Genomic DNA, 27,965 nt, shown 5'->3' on the forward strand with positions numbered 1-27,965 from the left:
TGAGACAAAAAAAAAAAAAGTGTTTTTTTCTCTCCAGAAATTATCAAGTAATAAATGATATTCTCACCTCGTGTAAATTATATTTTGACACAGTCTAATCTGCTGTTTGGCTTGGTCAGCATTCACATGCTGTTTTGCTGTTTGCCTCTCTTCAGCCCGTGTTTGTTCCTGAGAAACTCCTCCTTCCTGTTGCTAATGCTCCATCCGACTGGGAGCAGGGAGGTTTGGCTCACATGAGCTAAAGCTGTACCTTAGTGCCTGGGAGGCCCCTCCCGCCTCCTCAGGGAGTTTTGGTGGTGGGCTGATGCTGGGCTGCCCTGTGGAGAAGGTCCTGGGAGGCAGCTTGTTCTAAGTGCTTGGTAGTAATGAACTCTTCCCCTCTGTTCTGACTGGGTCACTAGGGTATTTAGCAGGGATATCAGTATAAATCCCCCTCCCCTGCAGCGAAGAGGATGTCCATGATATGTGTTTGTGTAAATCATCTTTTGCATTGTGTTTTCCACCACAATCCAGTCACCTCATCTTTTCGTTTCAGAGCCTGCATTCATATCTCTGTTTGTGTTAAGAGCTGTGACATGTATGAAGGCCAATTTCCATACCCAGTCTTTTCTATATTCAGTTCTTTTTAACATGTTTTCTCTTCCTTTAAGTGTAACTAGTTAATGGTAAAGTAAGCCTCTGCCACAGAAAGGAATGCGCCCGACACATTTCCAGATCCTTCAGTGTGGTCAGATCAGGTCTAGTATCAAAAGTGAAGCCACTTTGGTGCCTTCCCTCCCCTGCCTCCACTTCTCACCTGGAGGAACCACCTTCAAATTTTGAGCTCTTGCTGTTTGTTTACCTCCGCTTTTCCAAACAGCCTACATTGCTATTTCTTATTTAATTTTTACTCAGATGCTCTTTTTGTTAACTTGCCTTGTAGAGCATAAGGGTTACTGTTCTTAAATTCTCTCCACTGCCCTCCCCCTACCCCCCAATCTTCCTAGTTTGTGTGGTTAAGTCACTGTTAATTACCGCATTATGGCCATGCCTGTATTGTCCACTGTTGAGCCAAGTGTGTATTATGAATATGTTTCTTTCCTTGCATAATTTTTTTGTTTTCCCTAGAGTTAATAATTGCCTCCTTTTTGTTTGCTCAGTCTCTGAACAGACTCTACAACAGACTCAAGTACTATTCTTTACCCTCATGAACTCATCAGGCCCTTAACCAGTCTTGGTAGGAAACCACCCTCCTAGATTTCTTTCCTCCTGCCCCCACTTGAAATTGACTGCCTCTGCCATCTGCATGTCTTCTTCCTAGGATTTCCTTGGTCTCTGTCTTATGTAGGGGCCCCTCTTTCCTTGGTCCTGTATCATCTTTCTCGGTTTATCTGTTCATTTGGTGGAGGACATAATCCAGACCTTCTGTGTCTGAAATAGTTTCTTTATACATTCATGTTATAAGGTATAATCAATCTCTCAACTTGGAAATATATGTTCTGTGGTTCTGGAAAATTTTCCTTGAATTATTTTCTTCCCTGCTGTTTTCTTTCTTTAGTAGTCTTTTGATACCTTTACTTTTTCTCCACCTTTTATCTTTTTGCTCTATTCTCTGGTTTTCCCCCACTGCTTACACAGTTCATAGGCAGTTCACCCTTGAACAACTTAGGTGCTAGGGGTGGAGCCCTCTGCAGTAGAAAATCCAAATATAACTGATGGTTGGCCCTTGGTAGTCAAACTTCCTCCGGAACCTCAGGTTTAACCACAAATTTGTAGCACTGTAGTATTTACTATTGAAAAACATGGGCAGCTAAGTTGACCTGCACAGTTCAAACATGTGTTGTTCAACGATCAACTGTAGTGGATTTTTCATTTCAGACATGAAACTGCTTTATTATGTAGGTCAAAAGTCACATATTGACAGTTCTCACATAGCCTATATTTTTAACTTTACAGCTACAGGAGAGTAGCCTGTTGTTTCTTGGATCCAGATATTGTCCATCCTGAGGATACTGGTGGTTATATTTTCTTCTCCACATAGACCATGCATTCCTTCAGAAGCAGTCAGTGGGCCTGCCTAAGGGGCTCCTCTCAGTTCTGTTGTCAGCACGCAGTTTTCTATTCAGCTGACGGGGCTGTTCTTGGGACAAGGTGGGAGCTGATTGACTGTAGGTGTCTTTGGGTGGTCAGCATGGGTTGTTTCTTTAGGGAAATCCAGACTTGACATCTTTGCCCAAGGACACTTTTCTTGACCTCCGAACTGAAGGGTTCAGGCCAGGCTGCTGGTGTTCTAGGGCTTGGCAGGAAAGGAGTCTGGGGGGATCTCAACAGTCAGCAGGTAAATTTCCCTGTAACCCCCATTTTTCAGTGGGCCCTCCTCCTGCCTTCCACGGTGCCTGGTGGTACCTAGTCTAGAGCCTTTCTCTTGCCCAGAGACAAACTCCCCTCTTCTGCTGGGTAGTCTTCCAGCTTTATACCTCTTCCCCTTACAGGGTTTATACACCATCCTTTCTCACTTGACTTTTACAGTAAGATTATGGGGGCAAATATTTGAGGGATTATGAGGTAAGGGGATACCCTTGGAAAATCTGAGTTGTTAATCTTTCAAGTCACCTCTTTGGCAGCATCCTTGTCACTTTCCCATCTGCCTGGCTAGCGTAGGAGGCAGACAGCTTTCCATCACCAGTTGTTGTAAGTTCATGAGTTCATTGTTTCAGGATTGGATTTTATTGACATTGTCTAAAATGTGTATCCAAGACTGAGCATTTGTGCAAGGATGTTGTGCAGACCTGAGGAGAGTGCTCTTTGGTGACTGTGAGGTGACTTCTTTGTACCACCTCCTAAGCTGGAGGGACTGTGACATATGCAGCTGGCACGGGCCTCTTGTATGTCACTGCAGTTTGCCCTTACTGTTAACATTTGTTCCTGCTCAATTCAATAGCAAAATGAAAGTATGCATACTAGCGATGACAAGCAAAGGTCAGTAATACCACTGAGATGAAGGACTCTCCAGGCTCAGGGTAGGGACTTGGCCTCAGTTGGATGAGAGCTGGCACTGCAGCTGACTGAGGGTTCAGTTCTAAGAAAACAGTATGACAGACCCCAAGTCCACATTGATAGAAATACTCAGTTGAGAGTTTGAAGTTCCGATTTTTCTCTCTGTGGATGCAATCTCTCCAGCCACTTCTAGTGCATTGGTTTCCTGCATGGGTTTGAGGTAGACATTCCATGGAGGGGCACCAAGCACGTGGAGCCTTGCAGTAAAGCGCCGGTGTCCAGGGGAGAAGGAGGGTCCCGGGATGGCCTTACAAGTGTCCTCACTCCCCAGCATCTCTTTCCTGGGAACGAGCAGGTAAGCACACAAGAGCGTGCAGAGAGAGGTGTTCTTCAGCAGGAGTATAGACATGAAAAGCAAGCCGTTTTCATGTGTCGTGTGATCTTATCTGTAAAAAACAACATGAACAGGACCTGATGATGTAAGAATGTATACATGTAAGACTCTTACATGGGACAAGAGCCTGAGCAATTTCACTCAGAACTTGTGGGCGTTTTTCAGGCATGTATGAACCTTTTAAGTGGTAGACGAAACCAGGCCCCATCTAAGGAGACTGAACAGGAGAGCTGCTCGGGGGAAGGGGGGTCCTCGGTTCCACGCCTCCTCCACCTCACCTGTGTCTTCTTCCCTCCAGACTGCAATAAGGTGACTGACCAGTGCCTGTCCTTCTTCAAACGCTGTGGCAATATCTGTCACATTGACCTGAGGTACTGCAAGCAAGTTACCAAGGAAGGCTGCGAGCAGTTCATAGCCGAAATGTCTGTTAGTGTCCAGTTCGGGCAAGTGGAAGAAAAACTCCTGCAAAAACTGAGTTAGTCCAAGGACAAGTATGTAAATACGGGGCGGGTGAGGGGAGGGGAGACGCCAGGGGAGGGGGAAAGACTTTATAAAAACTAGGGCCTTTAAATATTTTCAACATGGAACTTGGAACAACAAACCCCAAACGATTCCCTTTTGCAAGTCTCACCGAGGGAGAAGCCAGTCCGCCACCGTTTGGGGGATGAGCGAGCCTGGTGCTTTCCTCTGGTCTTTCTGAATCAAAACCACACTGCTTTCTGGACCATTGCTCAGGCGGCCTTTACCGAGAAGACATTCCCGTTGGAGAGGAGGATGAACTTGGGTGACATTCTCTTACTGAAGCATGAACTTAGGAAGTTTTGGGGGGGTGGTGGTGTTTTTTTGTTTTGGACACCTTACTCCTGGCAATTTTGGGGGTTTTGGTGTCAGCATAAAGTGGACCACACACCACATCTGCCGTCTCAACATGTTTGTTTGGTTTTGTTACATCTTACATTATGCAGAACTATTTTTGTACAAATTGTTTAAAAGTTATTTATGCAAGGTTTGAATGCATACCAGTGTTTTTATTGTTTTGAGATTGCCAACTTTCCTGGTTTCCTTAAGGTAGGAGAGAACTTTCTCTGTACTTCATACAAACCCATCTATACACGTGCCCAGACCCAGCAAAGCAGGCTAAGACCTCTAGTTAAAAGCATGTCTAACTGGAAGTTGAGAGCCTTCTTTGTATGTCAAGAAATTGCATAAGCATGATGTGGATATGTGTAAATTATAGTCAAAGTGAGAGAGACACTTTGCTAAATTTCTTCTGTATAGAATTCACCTTTTTTTTTTCCCTCAAAATTTTGAAATTCAGACTTCAGCCTTTGCACTCAGGAGGGGTTTGCTCCAGCATGAGCTCTTATATACTACATAGATCTAATTTATACAGTGAGTCAAGAAATAGAATAAATGACCCAACACAGCCTTTTTTTCTCTCCTTTGAAGTGAGCTGAGTTCTCATTTGAGGTTTAGAACATGGCTGTTGCCCAGTTGTAAAGTTACACATTCATAAGTGCCACTGTTGTAAGGTGTTGTTTTCCTAGACCTTCCCTGACGCGGTTTTACCTTTGTTGGATTTGTATAAACAATTGTACAAAAAAACCCAGTCTTGGACTTTGAGGGTTTTTGTTCTGGGGTGGACTGGAAGTCTGACTGGGAGGTCCAGAGGCCATAGTCTTGACACCAGTGTATGCTATTCGGAAGCCAGACTAGGTATCATTTCTTAGTCACTGGAGAAATGCAGCAGCCCCTGGGTACATGTTTTTCCATCTTCAGAACGAGATCTTGCTGTTCGTAGCTAATAAGGTTAACGTCCACATGTAAGAATTAGGTACAAACTGCTTTAAGGGGCAGAGTGGCTTACCTGTGTGGTTGCCTCTGACCACACCTGTATAAGGTAACTTCCACAGCCACTTGGCATTTCCACTGCCAAAGAGGGGGAACAGGGGTCCACTTGGTCAGCCTCCAGTGGAGGCAACTCAAGGAGACCATGGCCTGCACTGGTGACCTGGGGCTGGGGTGGCTGGAGGCCCTTAGCAAGGAGGTAACTGCCCCAGGTGGGAAGTCAACTTGAGATCACAGAAAGATGCAACTAGTCATCTGAAAATACAGACAGACCAGCTTCCTTCCTCGGTCATCAACAGCACCATCAGACTTGGGTCTCATGGGACTAGCCTTTCGCACTGATAGTCATTTCATACTCACACCACCACCCCCAATCCTTTTTTTTTTTTTCCCCATGGTGAAATGGTTTTAGATCCCATCTAGGTCTATGCCTCCTATTCATTTAAATCCAGAGATCCTTTCTGACTCAAACTGGAGACATCTGAAGTTGTTGCACCCCGGAATTTAACTCAGGGGATGCATTTGACAGAGGTAAGATTAGTTTAACACATGATGGTTTATTTATAAAAATGTGGCTTACCTTTACTACAAGCCTGATCACTCATTGTGGAGCACCCACACCAGAGGTCAAGTTGCAGTTTTTTTGGCAGCCTGAGTGCTACGAACCTCCGAATAAGAGTGACCCTGATGTCCAGTAAAGGCATCTTCCTTGGGAACTGCTGAAGGGTGACAGTTGTTTCCAGGTAGAATCTCTGCATTAGAAACTGACCCTGTTTCCTGGTCACATTTGCAGTGCGCTGGTCACAGATTACCATCCCCCAGGTGTACCAAACAATCCAGTTAAGATTATACAGTAAGTCCCCTACACACAAACAAGTTCTGTTCTGATAGCACATTCCTAAGTTCAATTTTTTCTGAAGTCCAACAAAGTTAGCCTAGATACCCAACTAATGCAATCAGATATATAGAACTGTATAGGTTTATAATACTTTGGACAAAAACACAAACATTTCTAATCTTCTAGTACAGACTTTAAGTACAGTACCAACTACATCACTGTTGCTTTTACACTTGCTTCCAGACATCCTGGGCTTGAAATAAACACTGTATTTTCTACAGTATTGTGAAGTACACAAAAGCACAACCACTTGTAGAGGATGCATGCACATGACAATGTATGCCAGGTATGTGAACTAACTCACATGACTGGACATGTGAGTACAGGTTCACAACTTGAAGGTGCATTATGTTAAGGTACTTAGTATATCCCAGTACAGACCTATTCCTTAGAAAATGAGCTTTAAATGAGGCTGGGCCAAGCTAGATGCTTACAAACAGCTATTCTGAGCCCAAATATTGTATTTGATGAAGTAATGGAAGGCACATAAACCATACGGAGCACTTCCTGGGTAAGACCACTTCTTAACTGAGGAAAGAGGAGACGCTCCAACCCTCCTTCCTCGAGGGATGCTGACCTTGACAAAGGGAGATACCATGGCCCATCGAATGACATCCTTCTGTACTGTGAGGATAAAGAAACGTCACTATTCCTCTGTGGATCCATATGACAGGTTACCTATTCAGAAAGAGACATGGCATGCAGCTAGAAAATGCAGGTTCCAGAGACATGTTTGCCCTCTGCCAAATTCAGTTCAGTCGCTCAGTCGTGACCGACTCTTTGTGACCCCATGAATCACAGCATGCCACGCCACCCTGTCCATCACCAACTCCCGGAGGTCACTCAAACTCGTCCATCGAGTTGGTGATGCCATCCAGCCATCTCATTCTCTGTCGTCCCCTTCTCCCGCCCCCAATCCTTCCCAGCATCAGAGTCTTTTCCCGTGAGTCAACTCTTCGCATGAGGTGGCCAAAGTACTGGAGTTTCAGCTTTAGCATCAGTCCTTCCAATGAACACCCAGGATCGATCTCCTTTAGAATGGACTGATTTGATCTTGCAGTCCAAGGGACTCTCAAGAGTCTTCTCCAGCACCACAGTTCAAAAGCATCAAATTAGTCCCTTATTATTCCAACCTATTAGGCTGAAAATGTGTTTGCTTCTTACTAAGCCAAGGTTGTTTGAAAATGCTACCTAAGAAGACCCACCACTAGGAGTTTTGGTTCACTGCTAAAACAAGCACCTGATACTATATCTAAGTCCAAGAGGAAACAGTAAATAAGCTGTTTTCAGCTGAGACTATGAGCAAACAAATCTGTTTTCTAATTTAACTTAAGATACACCAATACCTGCTGCTTGGCTTCTATTTACGTGTGTTTACTATCTCACCCGCTAGCCTGGATTTGAAGACCCCTCCACCAAATTAGTGACTTGTAGGTAATGCTGAATTTCTGGAGTTCACTGTCTGACTAGAAGTACAGATTAAGTGCACCTATAACTTCAGCAGGGGCTGAGCTTTGGGTCTGCAGGCATGCACAAGAGAAGAGGTTTTGAGAGGATCCACAAAGCATTGGTTTACATGCTCTGACCCTCACCATCAGAAAACATAAAGGCAACTTTATTTCATAGCTAGCCAAACTTCCGGCCTTAAGCACAGCAGGGAAGACTATTTACCTCCTTTGCTGTAATATTCAGGTCTTGTTCATTGACTTCTGTATCCTGAGCACCTGAAGGCTGCGCTACCCACTGCACAGAGTCAAAAGATAAGAAACCCACAGGACTCACCCAAGGAGTTACGTAGTTTCCCAAAAACATACCTCCTCACAAGCAGTGGGAGTGAATCCACAGTTGGTCTCAATTCAACCACCGTGATCAGAATTAGATCTAAAAGAGATTTCAGATCATTAATATCCCAATAACCTTTTTTGCATAAGTTTCTCAGGTTTATCATCTCAGATATTAGAAGAGTTAAGAAAAAACACTAGAGCTGGATTCAAATTCTGAGGTGGGGGCTGGCTCATTTTATTAAAACACTTTTTCTTTGGCCTCACCATATGACATAGGATCTTAGTTGCCCGATCAGGAATTGAACCCAACCCTTGGCAATGAGAGCACAGAGTCTTAACCACTGGACCTCCAGGGAATTCCTTGTGGTGACTTTTCAACAGACTTTAGACAAGTTTTTTAAATTTCTCAGAGATTGAGTTCCCCATCTGTGACATGAGGTAATATATATGGAGATAAACACAAAACACCTAGCACAATACCTGGTCACAGTAAATGGTGAAAATGTAGTTAAACTTACCATTAAGCAGCCAAGGGTAGATGGGGGCAACATCTTTGAAGGTGCTCCTTGCTCTCCTGAAGGAGGTGCTGGACCAGGCAGGGACACCCATTCATGCTGTACCCAAGTGAATTAGGAACTGACCAGGAAAAGTATCCATAAAAGCATTTCTTAAAATCTAATTTTATTTCTAAAGTTCAAATTAGCTAGTGGGTAGCACTGAAAATACACTTTCACTATACAAAACTGTAAACTGATTACATGTTAATAAAGAATTTAACACACACACTTCTCTAATGAAGGAAGCTAGATGCAGCCCTTGCTAGAAAAAGCTGTACCTGAACAAAAATGGACATGTTTAGTCTAAGGCCCTGGCAGTTGACTATAGAATGTCAGTTGTTCCCAATGACGTTGAAACGCAGAAAGAGCAACAATGTGGAAACTTACATTCATCAAATAGTAGCATTTAAAATATACATGACTAATGAACATTCAGAGGTGCCACTGCTCAGCGTGTACCGTGTCAGCCATTTGCAGACAGTGATCTCATCCAAAGAGAACAGAAGTTTCAAACATCTGAGTTAAAAATAGGACGAAGGAGAAACAAGAGAAATGTCCTGCAAAGAGAGCAGTAGCTGATGCCATAAGCAGTCCACTTTAGCGAGGAGTGATCAGAGGCATTGTGAGGGAGCCCAGCAGAACCTGGGAAACTGAGCCCGTGCTCAGGCTGACGGGCATACGGCACGGACCAGTGTGGCCGCAACTCAGGATGAATCTTTCCCGTCCCCAGTTAGGAGTGAAAATAATTTTTTAAAAATAGCTTCAGCTTTCGAACAGGAAGTTTCCAGTCCCCTTCTGTGCACGGAAATGTCGAGGCTCGAGCTCGGCGCGCGGGGCGGGGCTTCAGGACTTGAACACGTGCACAGCGCGCACCACGTACTGCCGGCAGATGGGACACTCGCTCATGCGCTTGCCACACTTGGTGCAGGTGACCATATGCCCGCACTCGAGCAAGACGCAGTCGATGACGGCGTCCATGCAGATCCGGCACAGGCTGTCGTCCTCCTCGTCCTGCAGCTGCAGCCGCTCACCATCTGAAAGGCAACAGAGGGCTGGGGTGGCGGGCACGGCCGCGGAGGGACCCAGTGACCCCACTGTGAGAAGCAGTCCCCACTTCTCCGCACCTCGCTTCCTTCCCCTAGAAATGACAATAAGGACACCTTGTACGTTGTGTGAAGAATAAATGAGAAATGCTAAGCTGAGGGCCAGGGATGATTTGCCTAGCAAATGTTAGCTATTTAATTCTATTTTATGTTGCTGTTGTTTAGCTGCTAAATCGTATCGGACTCTTTTGTGACCCTGAAGACTGTAGCCCGCCAAACTCCTCTATCCAAGGGATTCTCCAGGCAAGAATACTGGAGTTGGTTGCCACTTCCTCCTCCAGGGGATCTTCCCAACCCAGGAATAAAACTAGTGTCTCCTGCATTGGCAGGTGGATTCTTTACCACTGAGCCACCTGGGGACCCCCAATTCTATTTTATATCTGTACATAATACAAGGTTTTTGTGATAATGATGGTTTGCTTCTGTAAATAAAAATGAAGAAACCCCAGGCTGGCTGATACAGGAGCCTCAGAGTCAAAACATGATTGGAATTTCCAGCCCAACTGTGTGGCCTTGGGGAAGTCACAGACTCCAGAGCCTCATCTCTGGAGGAGGAGCGGGAGGAAAGTTTACTAAAGCATCATACATCAAGTTGCCTGTCTTGGGGGAAGGCACCCCCTGAGGCTTGGAAGCATCTTGAAATTCATCTGTGTTTCTGGCTATGATAGTACTGTTGGGGTCTGTCTACTCAAGAGACCTTCTGGTTCTGAACAAGAAAGGTGTGGAACAAGTTTAAAAAGTCATTGCAGCCTGAGACTTGGCCACAGAGCTTTGGACAGTGAGGTTTCCCCTTCTACAGGTCACAGAAGGACTCAATGGGAATCATGAAGGTTAGAAAAACCGAACAAGAATCCAAGCTCGAAGGGCCAGTAGTCTCCAGATTTAAGAGAAATAAACACTGCCATGTCAAGAGATTTTTGTCCTCTGAGGTCCTAGTTCTCGGCCCACACCATTACTGAAAGGTGGGTAGAAAGCATGCATGGAATAAGATGACACGTGAGCCTCTGAAGGCTCCAATGACTGAGATGCCTGTGTCTACTATTGGGGCATCATCTTAGAAACAGTGTGCCAAAAGGCTTTCTGCATATTCTGGGCATAGACCTGTTTATCAACCAACGCTGTGCTATAACCAGCTTTTAAAGAAAAAAATTCAAGATGATAAAAGTTAATGATGGGAGGATTGTTTTTGAGATTAGAACGTAGTATTTGTCAGTCTGAACACCACTGAATTCTTTTCTCTTGCCTATAAATGCTCTGTGGCCCTGACCCTTTACTAGCTGAGGATTTCTGCTCCATGCTCCATCATATGTAGTTTAGAAGTTCTTAACCTCAGCTTTTCACAACTTACACAGAAACCTACTAATACTGATGCTAAGAACTATTTAATATCCTGGCTCTAGGGAATTTTTTTCCCCACTGATTATCTCAATTAAAGCTTTTAAATCCTAAGTACCAGCTTGCAAGACAGGTGAGTGAGAAAAGAAGCCTTTTTATAGATCCAAGGAATTTCATTAGAGTTCTAATAAATTATGGAAAGAAAAAACAAACTGAACAAATGATTACCTGACTCACCAGCAATGGTGAAGCAATGGTGATCTCAAAGCCAACATTACATAATGAACCTACTGCTTAAAAGATCTACAAACAGCTTCATATGACTAATTCACACTCAATCAAAGGACAGTTTTCTCAAAAATAAACTGGACTTCATTGTGACAGAGACAGCCCAGTTTTAAAAAGCCTAAAGGACAATAAAAGGAAAAATAAACCTACATGACTTTTGGTTTTCTTCATTCTCTTTGTATAACCGGTTTACTTTCTCTACTAGCTCCCATTTTTCACAGCAGCCAGAATAGTTGACGAAATTCCGAGCCAGGATCTCCTTCAGCTGGCGCACACTCATCCCTTCCACGTCCTCAAGGCTTGACAGGTCAGACAGAGAAGCTCTCACTCTCTTCTTGGCGAGGCCAGGTGTCTGAAACCACAGAGTGCATCCATTACCTCTGTTCCTGCAAATTCAGCAAGGAAAACAGCATACCACATTTGCCCTACGGGCATCACTGGTCCTGGAGATTCGACCCAGACTTCTCATGAGTCCTTGTTGTGTTTTATATGCTGTGCTGCATTCAAACTAGAAGCAACAACCTGTGCTAATCTAGTGGAAGTCCACATGGGTATTTTCCCTACCAGGGTGAAGAAGTGTCAGGAAAATCAAACTATACAGGCAATCTTACCCGCTCCTCCAAGTTTTCTTCATCATCGTCGTCATCATCGTCATCATCATCGTCATCGTCTTCATCGTCTTCTGTGTTTGCCGAAGCTATTTCACTGGGCTCCTACACACATAACAGATATTAGGCCAGGACTTTTCCTAGCAGTATCAACCCATATTTATCACTAGAGAAAACCCTTCCAGCCATTCTCCCTAAGAATGACCCCAACACCTGGTACACTCCAGACCTTCCCAGGGCCTGAGAGCTGCTGCCCCTCCCAAAGAGTTGGGACATACATAATTCTCTAAACAACTAACCTTCCATAGTTATCTCAGAAGTCAAATTCCTATAAGAGTGTGAATCTGTAAAAGTCTAACCAGAAATATTAACTCAACAAGTTAAGAAGGATCCATCACAGGATACCAAAGCCAATAGTGTATAAAATTGCACTGTGTCCTGATCAAAGGACCTGCACATGGCTAGTTTAACTGGAGCCTCTAAGATACAGGTAGAAACTAAAGCTCTAAGATCAGCCCTAGTGTCAGGACTATTTGATTTCAAAGATCTCAGTCCTACTATCTCATACTTAGACATTCTAATTCCAAGCAAAGCTTTCTAGAAAAATTCACTGATGGTGGATGCTAGTTCTAGTTTTTAGAAGTTCCTCAACCATCAGATACTTTTTTCTTTAGGGAGAACAGAAACCCTATGTCAATTTCTGATTTCAAGTATTCTATCCTAGTAGTTCACAAGCACCATATCGTAATACCCAAAACCCACACTTCCTGAGTGGTGTCATATACCCCAAAGTGACACGAAGGTCAGACACGTGCATCTTGTGTTTGCATCATAATTGTGCCGGCTGCCATTTGGCAAAACAATAAAATGCCTAGCTTGGGCTTATTTATGACTATTTAGAAAGCAACTAGACCACATTTCCCTCTGCTTCTAACCTCTTTCCTCAGAGGAGAAAATTAAACACGGAGATAAATGTTCAAAACAATTCTTTCAGCATTTTAGAATCATTCATATATACAAATTGGGTATTAATTACAAGCCCTTGCATGTTATTCCATCAGAATGCCCAAGGACCTCACTGGGACAACATTCTGCACTGGCATTACTTTGAAATAAGTAAATAACTGTATCGTGTTGCTAATTCAGATGGCTCTTTCCCAATATCTAGATGAGCACAACTTTACTGTAGAAAGACAACTGGGCATTAGGTTAACTTATAGTTTCCATGGTCACTGACACACAAATAGTAAACATTTTTACTAGTTTTAATAGTAAACACAAATAGTAAAAATGTTTACATCCTGTAAACATTTATGTGCTACGTTTCACAGCCATTATTTCAACAGCTAGTATTTAACTATAGGAGATAAGGAAACTGAGGTAACTAAGGTCAAGAGACTGATGAGCTCTTTTCAGACCCTTTGTACAGCACCCAAGTGCAGAGCTTCGCACTAGGGGAGCCAGCAGGCGCAGAGTTCAGCAAAACGTGGAACCTCTGCTCAGCAAGGAGCCATCAGCCCTGAAGGCCCCACCACACTGGCCAAGAGCAGACGATGTGCCAGGCCCTTGGGGTAACTGCACCCTCGTACCTGTGCCAGTGCTCCAGATCCTAAGGTCCGGTCTCCACCCATAAGCTCTCCCTGAAACGAAGATGCGGTAGCAGATGGGGCTGTATAGTTTGAAAAAAATGAGTGTGTAAAAAAGCTAGAAGTCTGGGACCTTGAGGAATTGAGACTGCTCGTGTCCAAGTCGTCCTCAGAGCCCAGCCGATGGTGGCACAGGACCAGGTCCACCAAGTCTTCTTTCTCCCGACAGGTATCAATTGGTATGTTTCTAAGGATGAGATACTGTCGGAGATCCTTCACTTTCAGTCGCATTAACTGAGGGCGCTGAAAGGCCGTCTCTTGTAATAAGTGACAAGTGGAACATCTACGGAGATTTTCTTGTAAGACCGAACACACAGAGCAAAAATCTTTCTTGCAGTCACAACATACATGCTGAAGAGACAGAGAGAAGAGAAGCATTTAATGAGAGCCCGACATAAGCCACTGCAAAAGCCCTAGTTTTCCTTTTGTCTTCTATTAAAATTAAATTTTAGTTTTTATGAAGCCCCCTATGGCACCAGACCCATGAGTGTTTCGTGTTCTCGAAGCTGTGAAAAGCAAAACAGTCATTGCTGAGGCAGTCTGGATTCACCGAAGTTCAAATATAGCCCTTTAAGAAAAATATACTCTTGTGTTAATGAATTAAAACCTTTTCCACCCAGGGGTGCAAACATGTAATTAGCAAAGCAGAGCTGACTTGAACCATGTGAAGCAGGAAAGCACAAGCGCAAACTCTCTTCTTGCTTTTTTCCTGTGAAAATTTCCCCGTTTCAAGAGAAGAGGGGCTGTTCACATGAAACAAACACAACGTTGTTAATCAACTATATCCAATATAAAATAAACAATAAGTAAAGAGAAGAGGGGAAAGCCTTACACAGAGAGGAAAAGAGAAAGACAACTGATCTCTCAACATCAAGCCAAGCAAACAGAGGATGCCACTTTACAATATCTGTACCCTACAGAACCTTAAATCATAATCAAAGCCATTCCATGGGCAAAGCTTAAAGATACTAAGATGTGGTCATTTCCACTTGGGGTTAGGAATACCAACCCTTGCTAACACCTTGTTCCTTAAGTATTTTAAAGGACTGAACTGACAGACTGGGAAATAACCTAGCAATATGATGGTTCTCAGAAAGAATGACTTTCTGTCCTAAACAAAAATAACTGTTTTAGCCCAAGTGTGGTATGTTGAATCTTTAAACAATAGTCAATATTAATATACTCACTTCTTCACTTGAGTTCATATGGGTAGGGACACATTTTTTGAAACTTGAGGTCAGAGCTATAGTAAATCATCTCTGAACAGACTGTTGACTAATTAAATCTTTTGCTTCAGAACATAAGCAGAATCAGGAAGAATCAAAGTGGATAAACAAAGTCAGAGTCCAGGAGAAAGGATGGCTGAGCATCGTGAGAATTAATAGTGTCTAGTCAGAAAAACTGAGCAATGATACCCAGCCCCTTCCAAATGGGAAATGGTTATTAGGACTAAGTTTTTGACATGTATAAGAAGAAATGAAGAAAGCATTCAAAATAACATACAGTTGAGAATTCTGACACATAAATTTTTAGTATATAACATTTCATGCAACTCACCTTCTTTCTAAAGACTGAAAATGAAAGTCCACAGGCTTTGCAAACTATATTAGGCCCTTCTGCAGATGCTGGTGGGTAAGCAGAAAAATCAGAATTTGGTGTAAATCTGAACGGACCAGTGCCTCCTGCAAATCCAGATTGCTGGCCCCTGACAGCTCCGGTCCCCATGACTTCGTTCAGTAGCCCACAGCACGAAGCCCACATAGACGTAGCACCCGCCTGAAAAGGAACAAAAACAGGCATCAGTTTAAAGCTGAGTGGAACCTGGGCTCTCTAGGATTCTTCAGGAATGCCATTCTCCAGAAGCATGTTTGCCCTAAATAATTTTGAGATTGCGGGGGTTTTTTTTGGCCACACTGCCTGGCCTGTGGGATTCTACTTCCCTGACCAGGGATTGAACAGGTACCTCCTGCAGTGGAAGCACGGAGTCTTAATTACTGGATCACCAGGGAAGTCCCATCAAGATTATATTTTTAGCATCAAAATTTTAAGTTATTTGACAGTGGATAATATTCTAGTATTTACAAAGAATATTTGGCTTTGGGGATACTCATAATACACTGTTAACTAAAGGAGAAGATACAACATGAACCCAATTTCATTAAAAAAAAAAAAACCCACACATAAATGCTTAGAGATGTATGTGCATACAACACAGAAAAAAAAGACTGGATAGAAGGACATGCTGTGTGATATCTGGGGTTTATGCTTATCCCCCCCCAAATTGTTCTTTATCTAAAATTCAAATTTAATTAAGTGTCTTGTATTCTACCTGGCAAGCTTAAAGACTGGGGACTACAGATAGCACTGTTCTATAGGCTAAAGCAGTTTTTCCTATCATTTAGCAGAAAGAATATAAATTCAAATTATTTAACTTCGTTCAACTTTGGTCCTCTCATTTGTAACTGGACATAATAAACTATGGCATATGAATAATTTTTTTTTTTTTAATGACTGGGAAAACATCAAAATGCCAACTGAGGCGCTCTCTAGGTTTTCACATAGATCTCATGTAATCTGTTTTCTGGAGTTTTCCCCTGCTTTCCGAATATTTATAAAGAAAATATTAGGGACTTCCCTGGTGGTCCAGTGGTTAAGAATCTACCCTGCAGTGCAGGGGACGCAGGTTTGATCCCTTGACGGGGAACTAAGATCCCACATGACATGGGCCAACGAAGCCAGTCACAGAGTTCTCCAGAGCCTGCACGTCACAACTAGAGAGCCAGGATGCCACAGTGAACATCCTGCTTATTACAACCAGGACCAAACACAGCCAAATAAATAAATATTTTTTAAAAAGAAGATATATAATTATTAATTATATAATATTAAGGAAATTTTTTACAAGCAAACTGAGAATACTGAACACAATTTTTGATGACTCGATCACCATAATGACGTTATGAGGTCTAAGGGCTATTTGCTACACTACCAAGTGGCTTGAAACTAATACTCTGCCTTTTATGTTTTCCCCCATCTCTTCCCTTTCTGTGAATCATCACTATAGCTACCGCAGCAACTTCTCTTTTTAGTGTACTCAGAAACCTGATAACCAAGCTTCTCAGAAGTGTACATAAAAATATATTTTCAGTGAGGGCTTTAGGCATTTTCCCATGCTAAAAACAAAAAGCTACAGTTTGGAACCAGTGAGCTCCTGCCCCTTGTCCTGATTCTTAAAGCACATTCTAGATTCTAGATAATGTGAGAAGTAACGGAATTCCAGGTAGGTGAGGTCTTACTGGTTAAAAGGGCAAAACACGACAACAGCACACTGTTCCCTTCATTATCTCACTCTGTCAAACATTTACTGTTTGTCCAATGAGCTCTTAAAAAATGTTTTTTATAAACAATCTTAAAAGGTTATTTGGAATGTTATAGAAGGATCATGCCATTCTTGCTACTTCCCAGAAGCAGTGTGTGTGTATGCTCAAGTGCTCAGTGTGTCTAGCTCTTTGTGACCCCATGGATTGTACCCTGCCAGTCCTTGGGATTCTCCAGGCAAGAATACTGGAATGGGTTGCCATTCCCTTCTCCAGGGGATCTTCCTGACCCAGGGATTGAACCCTTGTCTCTTGCATCTCCTGTATTGGCAGGTGGGTTTCCACCACTAGCGTCACTTGAGAAGCCCACCAGAAGTAGTATGCTATGTTAAATACCAGGAAAAGAGAAGGTAAACATGAAACCACAGTATAAGGTTCAAACAGTCTTAAGCATCAGGGTCACTGACTTAAGTATTATATGGCTTCAAACGCTATAATTCTCAAGAAATAGTGATGCCTTTAAAGTCAGGTTAATTTATAATTAATAGTTCATACCTTTAAATAAATATATACCTCAGACCCTAGAGCCATGATTTGTTTAAACATAAAAGCATAAAAATCCAGATTTACTAATAGTCCACTTTAAGTGTTTTTTTAGCAAAGGATTCATCCGCAGTCCTTTAAACAGTGAGCTCTTAAAACAACTGAGAATGTTTTCAAAATATTCAATTTGCACATATTTTGGGGGGAATACCTCAACTACAGAAAGTACTACCAGGAGAAACTTTTTTCATTCCAAGAGTTTAAAGAAGTATAGTTTTGAGAAGCTTTAGCTTCCTGCTGACCTAGCTTCTAAACGATTCAATTGTGGGGGAGCCTGGTGTGCTGCTGTCTATGGGGTCGCACAGAGTCGGACACAACTGAAGCGACTTAGCAGCAGCAGCAGCAGCACCCTTTTAATTCCTGGGTGATACTGTCTTAACTCCAGTGAAAATTCCTCATGAACAGAACTTCTTTCCTCCACAGCATTTAGTTGCATCACTATGACTAATTGATAAATAACTCTGTAAACGTTTTCATTATGATACTTCTTTAAAAAGGCGATGTAATTAAATTTTTTGTGCTACCTAAAAAGTTCAAATTGTGTCTTGTTAAGAAAGAGTAATAAATATAGAAAAAATTCTGACCTTGCAGGCCAAAAAAATGAATGATACTCCCTTTTAAAAGTAGCTCTGTTGCACATTTTGTTCTTTCTATCCCAAAACAGTTTTACAATGAGAGTAAAGGAAGGATACAAATTTTCAAACCGTGTTAATGAGTACAACCATTAAAATTCTAGGTTGAAAATATACACAGTTCTGATGAAGGGGGTAGAAGAATTTGTTTTTGGGAAAACAACTGAATCACTGTGTAGACATCAATATTGGAAGGTAACGATTTCATCCAATTCCTCACGTTTCTATAAAGGGGAGAGAACTTCCTCTTCATTCCCCAGAAGGGAAAATAATGGAAAGAATGCTTCTTTCAGTGATTTCATTATAAAATAAAAATTAAAACACAAAGCCCAAGCCAACTCCCAGAGCACTGTCCCAGGCTAAAATGTGTTGCTATAACCTAATATTTGGTACAAATCAGCCAAAGACCATACCACAGGGGAAAAAAAGAAAAATCTGAAACAATGAAAATCTGCTTCCGCTTCCTTAGATCTGTGAACTCAGTTTTGAACAAAATGAGAATAATCTCCCAATAAGAGAATATTCCTCACATCCCGCTGAAGAGTAAATCTACCTGTGTATACTGTCATCCTCTGACAGGAGCATTGGCGACACTCCAGCCTTTCTCAAAACATGCAGAAATTTGAAACAGTGGAAGTCCAGTTACCAGTTTTACTCCAGGTACCTTTCTTACCATCAGCATATCTCAAAACCTTCATTTCTATTCTCCCTGTAAGCCTGTGCTTGCTGGTGCCCAGTGCTGGCCTGAGAGTGGTCTCTTCAGTGATTCGGCCTCCCCCACTTCTCTGGAGCAGGTGCGTTCAATCCTGTGCTGCAAGGGCTGCTGTCACTGCCCTCTCACTAAGGAGTTCCCGAGGCCAGGGAAACTGCCCTGAAGACACTAGATGGACTGGCCAGGACTGAAAAAATACTGAGCCCCAAGATTCTGACTTAACTAGTCTGGGTACAACCTGGGCATCAGAATTTAAAAAACAAACAAAAAAAATTCCCCATGTGGAGGGTGGGATATGGAATACGGGATGGGGGAGGCTCATAAGGGAGGGGACATATATGACTGATTTGTGTTGATGGATGAGAGAGACCACCACAGCACTGTAAAGCAATTATTCTCCAATTTAAGGTTTTTTTAATAAAGAAAAAAAAGTCAACTATAAAAAAAATTCCCCATGTGATGTGCATGTACAATCGAGGTTAAATGGTTAACACCTGCTGAGTCTAGATTTCTCCTTCCTGCCTCCATCATTTCAGCTGGAGAATCATTCGGAGATTCCAAAGTGGAAGAGGCTGTAGTTACTTCTGTAGCCTGTGCCTCTACAGTTCTAGGACCAACACCTCCATCACGTGCTCCTCACGACCCATGTATAGTCCCCACTCCATGTCCCATCCCCAGGCCCCAAGAAGCGGGATATGCTTTCAGTTTTTCCTTTCCCTCCATGGTTTCCCCTAATTCTTTCAGAAAGGCTCAGCTTGAGTTTTCAACAATTTACTCTGATTCTTAAATTAGTTCCTCTCCTTTACCACACATTATTAGCCTGGAACTTAGGCTGAAATTTGATGCCATCCTTCATTTTATTTGTTCTTTGCTTTTTGGCCCAAATTTCTTATTTTTTTTAACTTATTCCTCTATACCTCTTCTTGTGTGCAATCTCCCAGCATTGGGAGAAAGACAGTGATTTCTGCATCCGTCAAAAACAGCCATTGCACAAATTATTTTTGTCGTTCTTCAGCTCTAAGTTGAAGGATCCACGCAAAAGATGAAGCTTCCCGGCTTGGGCGCCACCTCCCTGATTTCCATTAGTATGTTTCATCTTCTAGCACTTTCCTTTAAAGTCCTAATTGCCTAAATTTCTTCTGATGTTCCCTTGGGGCACAGGGATCCCTCCCTAACAACTGTTACCCTGCCATTCAGCTAATAGTACTTGAAGTGTCCTATACTAATCTTTCCCTTTCAAATCTATCCAAACTTCTGTTACTACTTGATATTACAGTTCCAGGGCTTCAGATGGTGCAGGGAAGAATCTGCCTGCCAATGCAGGAGACACAAGAGATGGGAATTCGATCCCTGGGTCGGGAAGATGCCCTGGAGGAGGAAATGGGAACCCACTCCAGTACTCTTGTCTAGAGAATCCTTGGACAGGGAAGCCTGGCGGGCTACAGTCCATGGTGTTGCAAAGAGTCAAACACAACTGAGTACACAACACATGCACATAATAGTCCCATTTGTCAAGTGACAGAATCTACAAAAGCAATTAAGGAACAATTTAAGAGAGCATTTTCCCAACAACTGAATTGAATGTGTGCTCTTGGGAAGGGGGAAGGTAGGGGAACATGAATTTATTCTCTGAGCTTTTGACTCTCTGACTCTGTTACATTTTCTTGGAGCCCAGTTACCGAATCTAGGGGAGTCATAACCAAAAAGCCCCCTTTCGTGCACCCTCCCTCGAAAAGCTTTCGAGACCCCACTTCAAGTTCTTTCCAATTCTGTTTTCCCTATCCCTCTAAGATCTTCTACCAGTTTAATCAGCCTGCATTCTCTTATTTTGCTTTTATTCACACTCTGCTCATCTTTTGATAGTAAGATTGAAGCATATTTTCCAAACTATTCCATTTTCTTTTGAATATTCTGAGCAAACACAGTTTCTAGGCAGACAGTACACAAGACACGGCTCTTTGGTTTTTGGATTTGCAGTAAATTTGAGTTGTTGCTATGTCTCAGTTACAAAGAGGTGTGTTACCTAAATATAGGTCACCACCCACCTTTCAGTTGTGTGCTTTGTTAAAAAAAAAACAAACAAACCTACTACCGTTCCATGAAAAAAGACAAAGTCTGGATCTCTGAAAACTAAACGTATGGTCTGGGTATATGTGACTAATAATTCTATACCTTACTTGGGACCATGGTTGACAGCAGGACTCAACAGACTAAACCACATGAACCCAAGAGGTTAGAATGAACAATAATCTGTAAAGATGGCGACATTTCCTCTCTTGGCCATGAATATAGTTCAAAAACAGCATAGAGAATAACTGAATAAGGCAACCATCTACTTATGTCTGGCACAAAACTCCTAGCTCAGGGAATTTAGCTGTTTGCAGCTGATTTTCTAGTCATCAATGACTACTGAAAATAAATGACTTTCTTGATAAACCTAATGCCTTTCCTACACACCCTGTTAGACTAAAATTATTTCTGAACAGATTAGCCACAGAACCAGGGCTTGCCTGACATCAGTTAAGAACCAGATATCATATTAAAAACTTACATGACCCACAGGAAGAAATTAAGTTCTAAAGTTTCCTATCTGAACTGCCCCAGACACCCAGATCTCTTCATGTTATTCTGGTTTCCAATGCCAGCTCTTATTTTTTTTTTCCAAAGCCAGTGCACCAATATCTTCAGTTCAGTTCAGTTCAGTTCAGTCGCTCAGTCGTGTCCGACTCTTTAGGGAGCCAATAACACTATTTTTTTTTGTCACTCCCATTCTAAAACTGAGTAAAGAGATAAGACAAATAGAAATTTAAATATTGATTTTTTACTGGTAACACCAATAGGAGAACATGACTTTAGCTCTGCAGCCAACTGGTCTTGATAACATGTCACCCTATGATAACATGTCATAACTACCTACACAGCTGGCCAACAGCAGCTTACCATCCAGCTAACCAGAGTGTCATCCCAACCAAAGGAAGTGAGATCTGAGAAGGTCCCAGGAAAGTACTGAGCCAAGCATGTTTAGGTCCTTTGTTAAGATCACCAACATAGAAGTTTCTCTTTATTTTCTAGTAGCAGAAAGGCTGAAAGTGTTCCTCCTGTACTGTTTCTTCTGAGAGAATGAATAGGAAAGTCCCTCTCCTCCAGAGTGGTACAGAGGAGAGGCAGGGACTGTTATTCACAAACCTAAACAATCTGCAGGAGAGTGGGACTAACAATTTCCAGTGCTGTGACACTTATTTCCACAACAGTACCAGACCACCAATTTTATAAGCACTCTCCAGTGTTCCTTAGTCAGAGTCACAATAGAGGCCCATTCTGAATCATCGTTTTAGTCAACAAAGGCAAGAGGAAATGTGTTGTTTCTTTGGGAGAGCAGTAGCCCAGCCTTCTTTCTGGCACAATGCCAGTTTCTGAGTGGCTCAAGGTCCAGCTGTTGCTTGTGTGTGTGTGTATGTTGTGTGTGTTCAGTGACTCAAGGTTCAGCTGTCGTGTGTGTGTGTTCTAATGTGTTTTTTAGAATAGCTAGGGATTGAGAGCAGGGGAGACTTCTAAAATGCTCAACTGAGAGAATTAACAAAAAGTTTACTACAAACTTTGAATCCTCTTCTAAACTATATCAGGATGTGATCCCTTTTAATGGTCCACCAAATGTAATAGTAGCCAGGCAAACTAGAATGAGGAATAAGAAAAGCTATACTGACTTCCATGAAGACTAAATCAGGAAGCAGGGGGAGTTAATGGGTTTGAAAACAGCAAAAAACTAAATGATCATGGGTGCTGTGCTTACTTGCTCAGTCCTGTGCAACTCTTTGCAACCCCATGGACTGTAGCCTGCCAGGCTCCTCTGTCCATGGGATTCTCCAGGCAAGAATACTGGAGCGGGTTGCCATGCCCTCCTCCAGGGGATCTTCCCAACCCAGGGATCAAACCCAGGTCTCCCACATTGCGGGCAGATTCTTTACCATCTGAGCTCCCAGGGAAGCCCAAGAATACCGGAGTGGGTAGCCTATCCCTTTTCCAGGGGAATCTTCCTGACCCAGGAATCAAACCAGGGTCTCCTGCATTGCAAGTGGATTCTTTATCAGCTGAGCTACCAGGAAAGCTAAATGATCATAGTCTAAATCATTTGCTTTTGACTAAACTAGGTGATCATGAAGCCACCTCCTAAGCATTGCTTGCTTTAACTCTAAATGTGGTAATAATTTACACAGTTAAGGATAAACCTAAAAGTTCCCATTTCAGAAACATTAGTTTTCTTGGATGCTGTAAGAAGTTATAAGGACTAGGCAGGAATTCAGTTCTTCCACTACTAGAAGCTTCTTCAGAGAACTCAATCATCACAAACTCTGTCTTTAAACTCTGAACAACCTTCAGTTTGCTGAAACTCAATGTCCTTGTGTTAAAAAATAAGGTGTTTCAAATCTCAGTACCCATGATACAAAAGAATAAGTTTTACAGTTTTAATTTTAATGAGGTTAAACTTCCCTACTGAACTTAAAGTAAACCAGAAGAAACTGTTAAGATAATAAGCAAAAACCTTTACCATATTTAGAGCCACTGGAGGAACACAGTTTCTTAAAATGTCAAAGGATTTCTTCCTGAAACTGGTGCTTCAACTGAAATACAATACGCCAGCAACTCTGCTACCTTAATGACCAAGTATTAGACTGTATACCACAAAGGAGGAAACTCTGCATCCTAAGTTCTTTCTCTCATACCATTTGAACACTAAGCAGGCTGCAAAAACAAATGCTGGTCTTAAAAATGTAATATTTTTATGCAAGACATTTGGCCAAATTGATTGATTTTTATAATAATGTGTTCTGGAGATCATAAATGTTGTCTTCCTCCTGTTTGGGTTTTCTATTTTTTAAACAGTATACTTAACCCTTAGCACCACTCCCCCACCTTTCAGGGAAAAGAGAAGGAAAAAAAGAAATTACATTAAACAGATTACTTTCTTCTTGATGTCTCATTTGAATTTGGAACAATGAACATTATTAGTACAATTAAGGGGGAAGTCAATATAAATACGGAAAAACAGGAAGGAGGATTAAACTAACATAAGACACACACGAGCAAAGCAATGCTCAAAACGCTCCAAGCCAGGCTTCAACAGTATGTGAACCGAGAACTTCCAGATGTTCAAGCTGGATTTAGAAAAGGCAGAGGAACCAGAGATCAAATCGCCAACATCCGTTGGATCACAGAAAAAGCAAGAGAGTTCCAGAAAAACATCTACTTCTGCTTCACTGACTACGCCAAAGCCTTTGACTGTGTGGGTCACAAGATACAATGGAAAATTCTTAAAGAGAAGGGAATACCAGACCACCTTCCCTGCCTCCTGAGAAATCTCTATGCAGGTCAAGAAGCAACAATTAGAGCCAGAAATGAAAGAACGGATTGGTTCCAAACTGGGAAAGGAGTATGTCAAGGCTGCATACTGTCACCTCGCTTATTTAACTTTATATGCAGAGTATATCATGAGAAATGCCAGGCTGGATGAAGCACAAGCTGAAATCAAGATTGCAGGGAAAAATATCAGTAACCTCAGATATGCAGATGACACCACCCTTACAGCAGAAAGCAAAGAGGAACTAAAGAGCCGCTTGATGAAAGGGAAAGAGGAGAGTGAAAAAGCCAGTTTAAAACTCAACAGTCAAGAAACTAAGATCATGGCATCTGGGCCCATCACTTCATGGCAAATAGATGGGGAAAGAATGGCAACAGTGAGAGACTTTATTTTCTTGGGCTCCAAAATCACTGCAGATGGTGACTGCAGCCATGAAATAAAAAAACGCTTGCTCCTTGGAAGAAAAGCTATGACCAACCTAGACAGCATATTAAAAAGCAGAGACATTACTTTGCCAACAAAGGTCTGTCGAGTCAAAGCTATGGTTTTTCCAGTAGTCATGTATGGATGTGAGAGTTGGACCATAAAGAAAGCTGAGCACCGAAGAATTGATGCTTTTGAACTGTGGTGTTGGAGAAGACTCTTGAGAGTCCCTTGGGCATCAAGAAGATCAAACCAGTCAATCCTAAAGGAAATCAGTCCTTAATAGTCATTGGAAGGATTGTTGCTGAAGGTGAAGCTCCAATAATTGGGCCACCTGATGAAAAGACCCTGATGCTGGGAAAGACTGAAGGCAGGAGAAGGGGATGACAGAGGATGAGATGGTTGGATAGCATCACCAACTCAATGGACATGAGTTTGAGCAAGCTCTGGGAGTTGGTGATGGACAAGGAAGCCTGGCGTGCTGCAGCCCATGGGGTCACAAAAAGTCGGGACACAACTGAGCGACTGAACATACGACACTAATTTGTATTTTCTTAAAATCCCTTATAGGAAGTTAACTAGATACTGCTGCTGCTGCTGCTGCTAAGTCACCTCAATCATGTCCGATTCTGTGTGACCCCATAGACGGAAGCCCACCAGGCTCCCCCATCCCTGGGATTCTCCAGGCAAGAACACTGGAGTGGGTTGACATTTCCTTCTCCAATGTGTGAAAGTGAAAACTGAAAGTGAAGTCGCTCAGTTGTGTCCGACCCTTAGCGACCCCACGGACTGCAGCCTACGAGGCTCCTCCATCCATGGGATTTTCTAGGCTCTAAGGTAAAACAGTGACTTAAATCTTTGAGACTGAAACCTATTTCAAAACATTTTCTAGACTCCTCTCAAAAAAATTACATATACTAAAACCAGCTCCTGTTCTTGACTTTTAAATTAATTTTAATTCCAGTGAAAGAAGTACTTGCTTTGATGAACATTCATGTTAGAATTTCATGACATCAGGAATCAATGACCCTGCCCATAAATCTATAGATGACATCACATAATTAATCCTAGTGAGAAACAAAGTTAATAAACAGCTCAAATCCTAAATTTTATGAATCCAATTTTCACAGAAACCTAAATGGAAAACAGAATCTTCATAATTGTCTTGTTCAGACTGGTCTATTAGGTCTGTACTTTGTTTCACAATATATACGTCTTTCTACATTTTCAAATCCCATCCAGTCTGGTTTTTAAAACTTCAACTCAGAAAGCAGCATCTTCCACCTAAATTCAAAAACACTACTGAAAGGATTTCAACACTGGACTTGCCCTTCATTCTCTCCTTTGACACCTTGTTTCTTGGTAGGTCACAAATTTAATACTAATAAAGATACTAACATTCTTTGAGTTATATATAAAGATTTCTGCTTTGTTTTTGGATCTTATTAATAAAACACAACAAGATGATGATTTTTAGGAAAGAAAGCTAGTTTTAGATATTTTAATAGGCAAATTCAAAGTTGAAATATTTTATAGCTGAAATGGGAAGTTAAAAAAAGCTCTTTGAATATACTCATACTTAACATCCAGTTCAGAAGTTACCTATTCCAAAAATCTTCCTTGCTTCCTATAGCCAGAAAAAATCCTTTCTTGCTCCTGAGGGTTTTGCATTTTTGATACCTTACATCAAATTCTCCCTCAGAATGTGGTCTCTTGAGAATTTCTCTTCTCTTTTGGTTGGCAAACTCCCAAAGAATGGGATTGTATTGTGAATTACTTCTATGTATGATATATCCCTCTTAGCTAACATATGGGAAATGCTCAACAAAATATTTCCTTGCGGCTTTGTGAAAGTAGAGTTTTAAGCTAGCAGTTCACTCTGTTATTTTTCTTAACCAACTGTCAATCACACCTCTTCACGGAACTTAAACCATCTAGGTCTGGAAGAGTATCACCTTATGACTCATCCCACTTGGTTTGAATCAATACTTGAATTGATTGTTGTACCCAGAGTTCTTCTGAACTCTCAGCGATCGAGTTGAGAGAATCAGTTCCGAAAAGTGGGCCAGAATCTCCCCCCCTTCGCCTAAACTTCTCACTCAGTGATGCTCCCACGCTTTCACACCCACCTTGAAGACTCAAGCTGTCTAATTACTTGCTGCGTACCTAGCGGCGACGGAGACACATCGGGTTTGTTAGCGCTCGAGGTCACGGCCCCAGTGTTAAGCCTGTAAACAGATCCTTCAGGCTGGGATCCCCGCCCCGAGGCATTTCTAACAGGGAGCCTAGCCCGAGCCTTCACGACTCTCCGCACTCCTTTCCCCCTCGTCCTGTAGTTGCCGTCCTGCGACAGTCCCGTGGTGCTCCCGACATTTGGGTTAGTTGAAGGACTCGGGACGGGAGAGGGCACGCTGTGGGCGAAGGCACAGAGGGTGAGGTGAGCACCAGTCGGCCTGCCTCCGGCCCCCAAGGACGCGGACAGGGCCCGGCGCCGAGAGGGGCCCACCAAGCATGAGGGCGGGGGGCGCCCGGCCTCTTCCCCGGTCTCGACCTCGCTGTCCGAAGCGCTGTGGTAATTGGGAACGGACGACAGCCCAGAACACCCTCCCTGCGGGTCAGGGCCCCAGACGCCGGTCGGGGTCCCCCCCGCTCCCCGCCGCCCCAGGTCTCCGCGGAGCTCTCCGTGGTGCCGGCGGGGTAACAGCTGAGGCGAAAAAGAAGGCGCTTCAGGCGCCCTGGACAAATAGGAGAGACGAGGAGGGACTGCCCGGCCCCACCGGCCCCTCACCTTCATGGCCGCGACCGCCTCGTCTGGGTCGGCTCTGCCAGGGAACTCAGCACCATAGCAGCTTCCAGCACAACCGCCCTCCTTCCTTCTGGGCGGCGATTACGGGGCCTTTAGGGGCGACCCAGCGTCCAGACGTAAGGGGCGTGGTCACGCCCTCTGCGCGCCCCGAGTGGCGGCCAAGTCGGCCAATCCGAAGCCGACACTCCGGGGGCCGGTCACCGAAGCCAATAAAGGGGCGGGAATGGGGCGAGGCCTCTAGCGCTGCCTGGTAGGCTAAGGAAGAATCCATTCCGCCGCAGGCGGAGATGGGCGGGTCTGGGGGGTGCTGGTAGGCACACTCCAAGAGGTTTTCTTCATTGGGTCGCTGAAATCGGAGTCAGCGTCCCCTGAAGAATCTGTGGGGCAGAGATTTGGGTTTAAGGCTGGGTGGTCAAGTTCATTGTGAGGTGAGGGCTGTAAGGGGCGTGGTAAATTTGAAAAAGCCGGTTTGGTTGGAAGGTTTTTGTTATAATAACGGTCAAAGCAGGGCCCAGGATTTCCTCTCCACACGATCAAGCCTCTCACACTCGGTAAGGACCTCAGGAGCGTCCTCTGAGCAGTGGCAGCTGCTCACGCAAGGACTCGGCTTTAAAAAACAAGGTTTTATTGAAAACACTTGAAGAACCAACGGTTCTCAGATCCCAACTGCTCTTTTAGA

At 43.0% G+C, this 27,965-nt stretch overlaps 2 protein-coding genes across 9 annotated transcripts in view; one reads left to right on the forward strand and one right to left on the reverse strand.

Moving 5' to 3' along the window:
- Nucleotides 1-4,360, forward strand: part of KDM2B (lysine demethylase 2B) — a 120,033-nt gene extending 115,673 nt beyond the window's left edge. For 6 of the 7 annotated variants that reach the window (XM_055405380.2, XM_055405377.2, XM_055405378.2 and 3 more), the window contains one exon: nucleotides 3,669-3,850. In XM_055405380.2, the coding sequence (XP_055261355.1) occupies nucleotides 3,669-3,850 (182 nt within the window). Of the gene's footprint in view, nucleotides 1-3,668; nucleotides 3,851-3,995 lie in introns of those variants that run through there. The other variant, XM_088828160.1, reaches the window with a different exon arrangement.
- RNF34 (ring finger protein 34) lies at nucleotides 1-27,395 on the reverse strand. Of its 2 annotated transcripts, XR_016035341.1 has the most exons (7): nucleotides 27,269-27,395; nucleotides 14,995-15,213; nucleotides 13,381-13,788; nucleotides 11,795-11,896; nucleotides 11,334-11,535; nucleotides 3,649-9,491; nucleotides 1-3,422 (listed from the first exon to the last, which is right to left on the reverse strand). XR_016035341.1 is itself a non-coding variant. In XM_088828161.1 (6 exons), the coding sequence occupies exons 1-6, from the start codon at nucleotides 27,272-27,274 to the stop codon at nucleotides 9,301-9,303; spliced, it is 771 nt and encodes a 256-aa protein (XP_088684287.1). In that variant the 5' UTR covers nucleotides 27,275-27,395; the 3' UTR covers nucleotides 8,565-9,300. The 2 variants fall into 2 exon arrangements, 1 of the variants encoding a protein (XP_088684287.1); XM_088828161.1 differs by lacking the exon at nucleotides 1-3,422 and having other exon boundaries at nucleotides 8,565-9,491; nucleotides 13,381-13,431.
- Nucleotides 27,396-27,965: the final 570 nt, after the last annotated feature.

The sequence above is a fragment of the Moschus berezovskii genome, chromosome 19, assembly GCF_049115385.1.
Source record: "Moschus berezovskii isolate FMDL1 chromosome 19, NW_MosBer_1.0, whole genome shotgun sequence".
Lineage (NCBI taxonomy): Eukaryota > Metazoa > Chordata > Mammalia > Artiodactyla > Moschidae > Moschus > Moschus berezovskii.

What these genes read in the sequence shown, in the direction of transcription:
- RNF34 (XM_088828161.1), bottom strand. An exon ending in GATCTGGAGCACTGGCACAG is followed by an intron (nt 11,897 to 13,380) that starts GTACGAGGGTGC and finishes TTATGTGTGTAG; the next exon opens with GAGCCCAGTGAAATAGCTTC. An exon ending in AAGAAAACTTGGAGGAGCGG is followed by an intron (nt 11,536 to 11,794) that starts GTAAGATTGCCT and finishes CTGTGGTTTCAG; the next exon opens with ACACCTGGCCTCGCCAAGAA.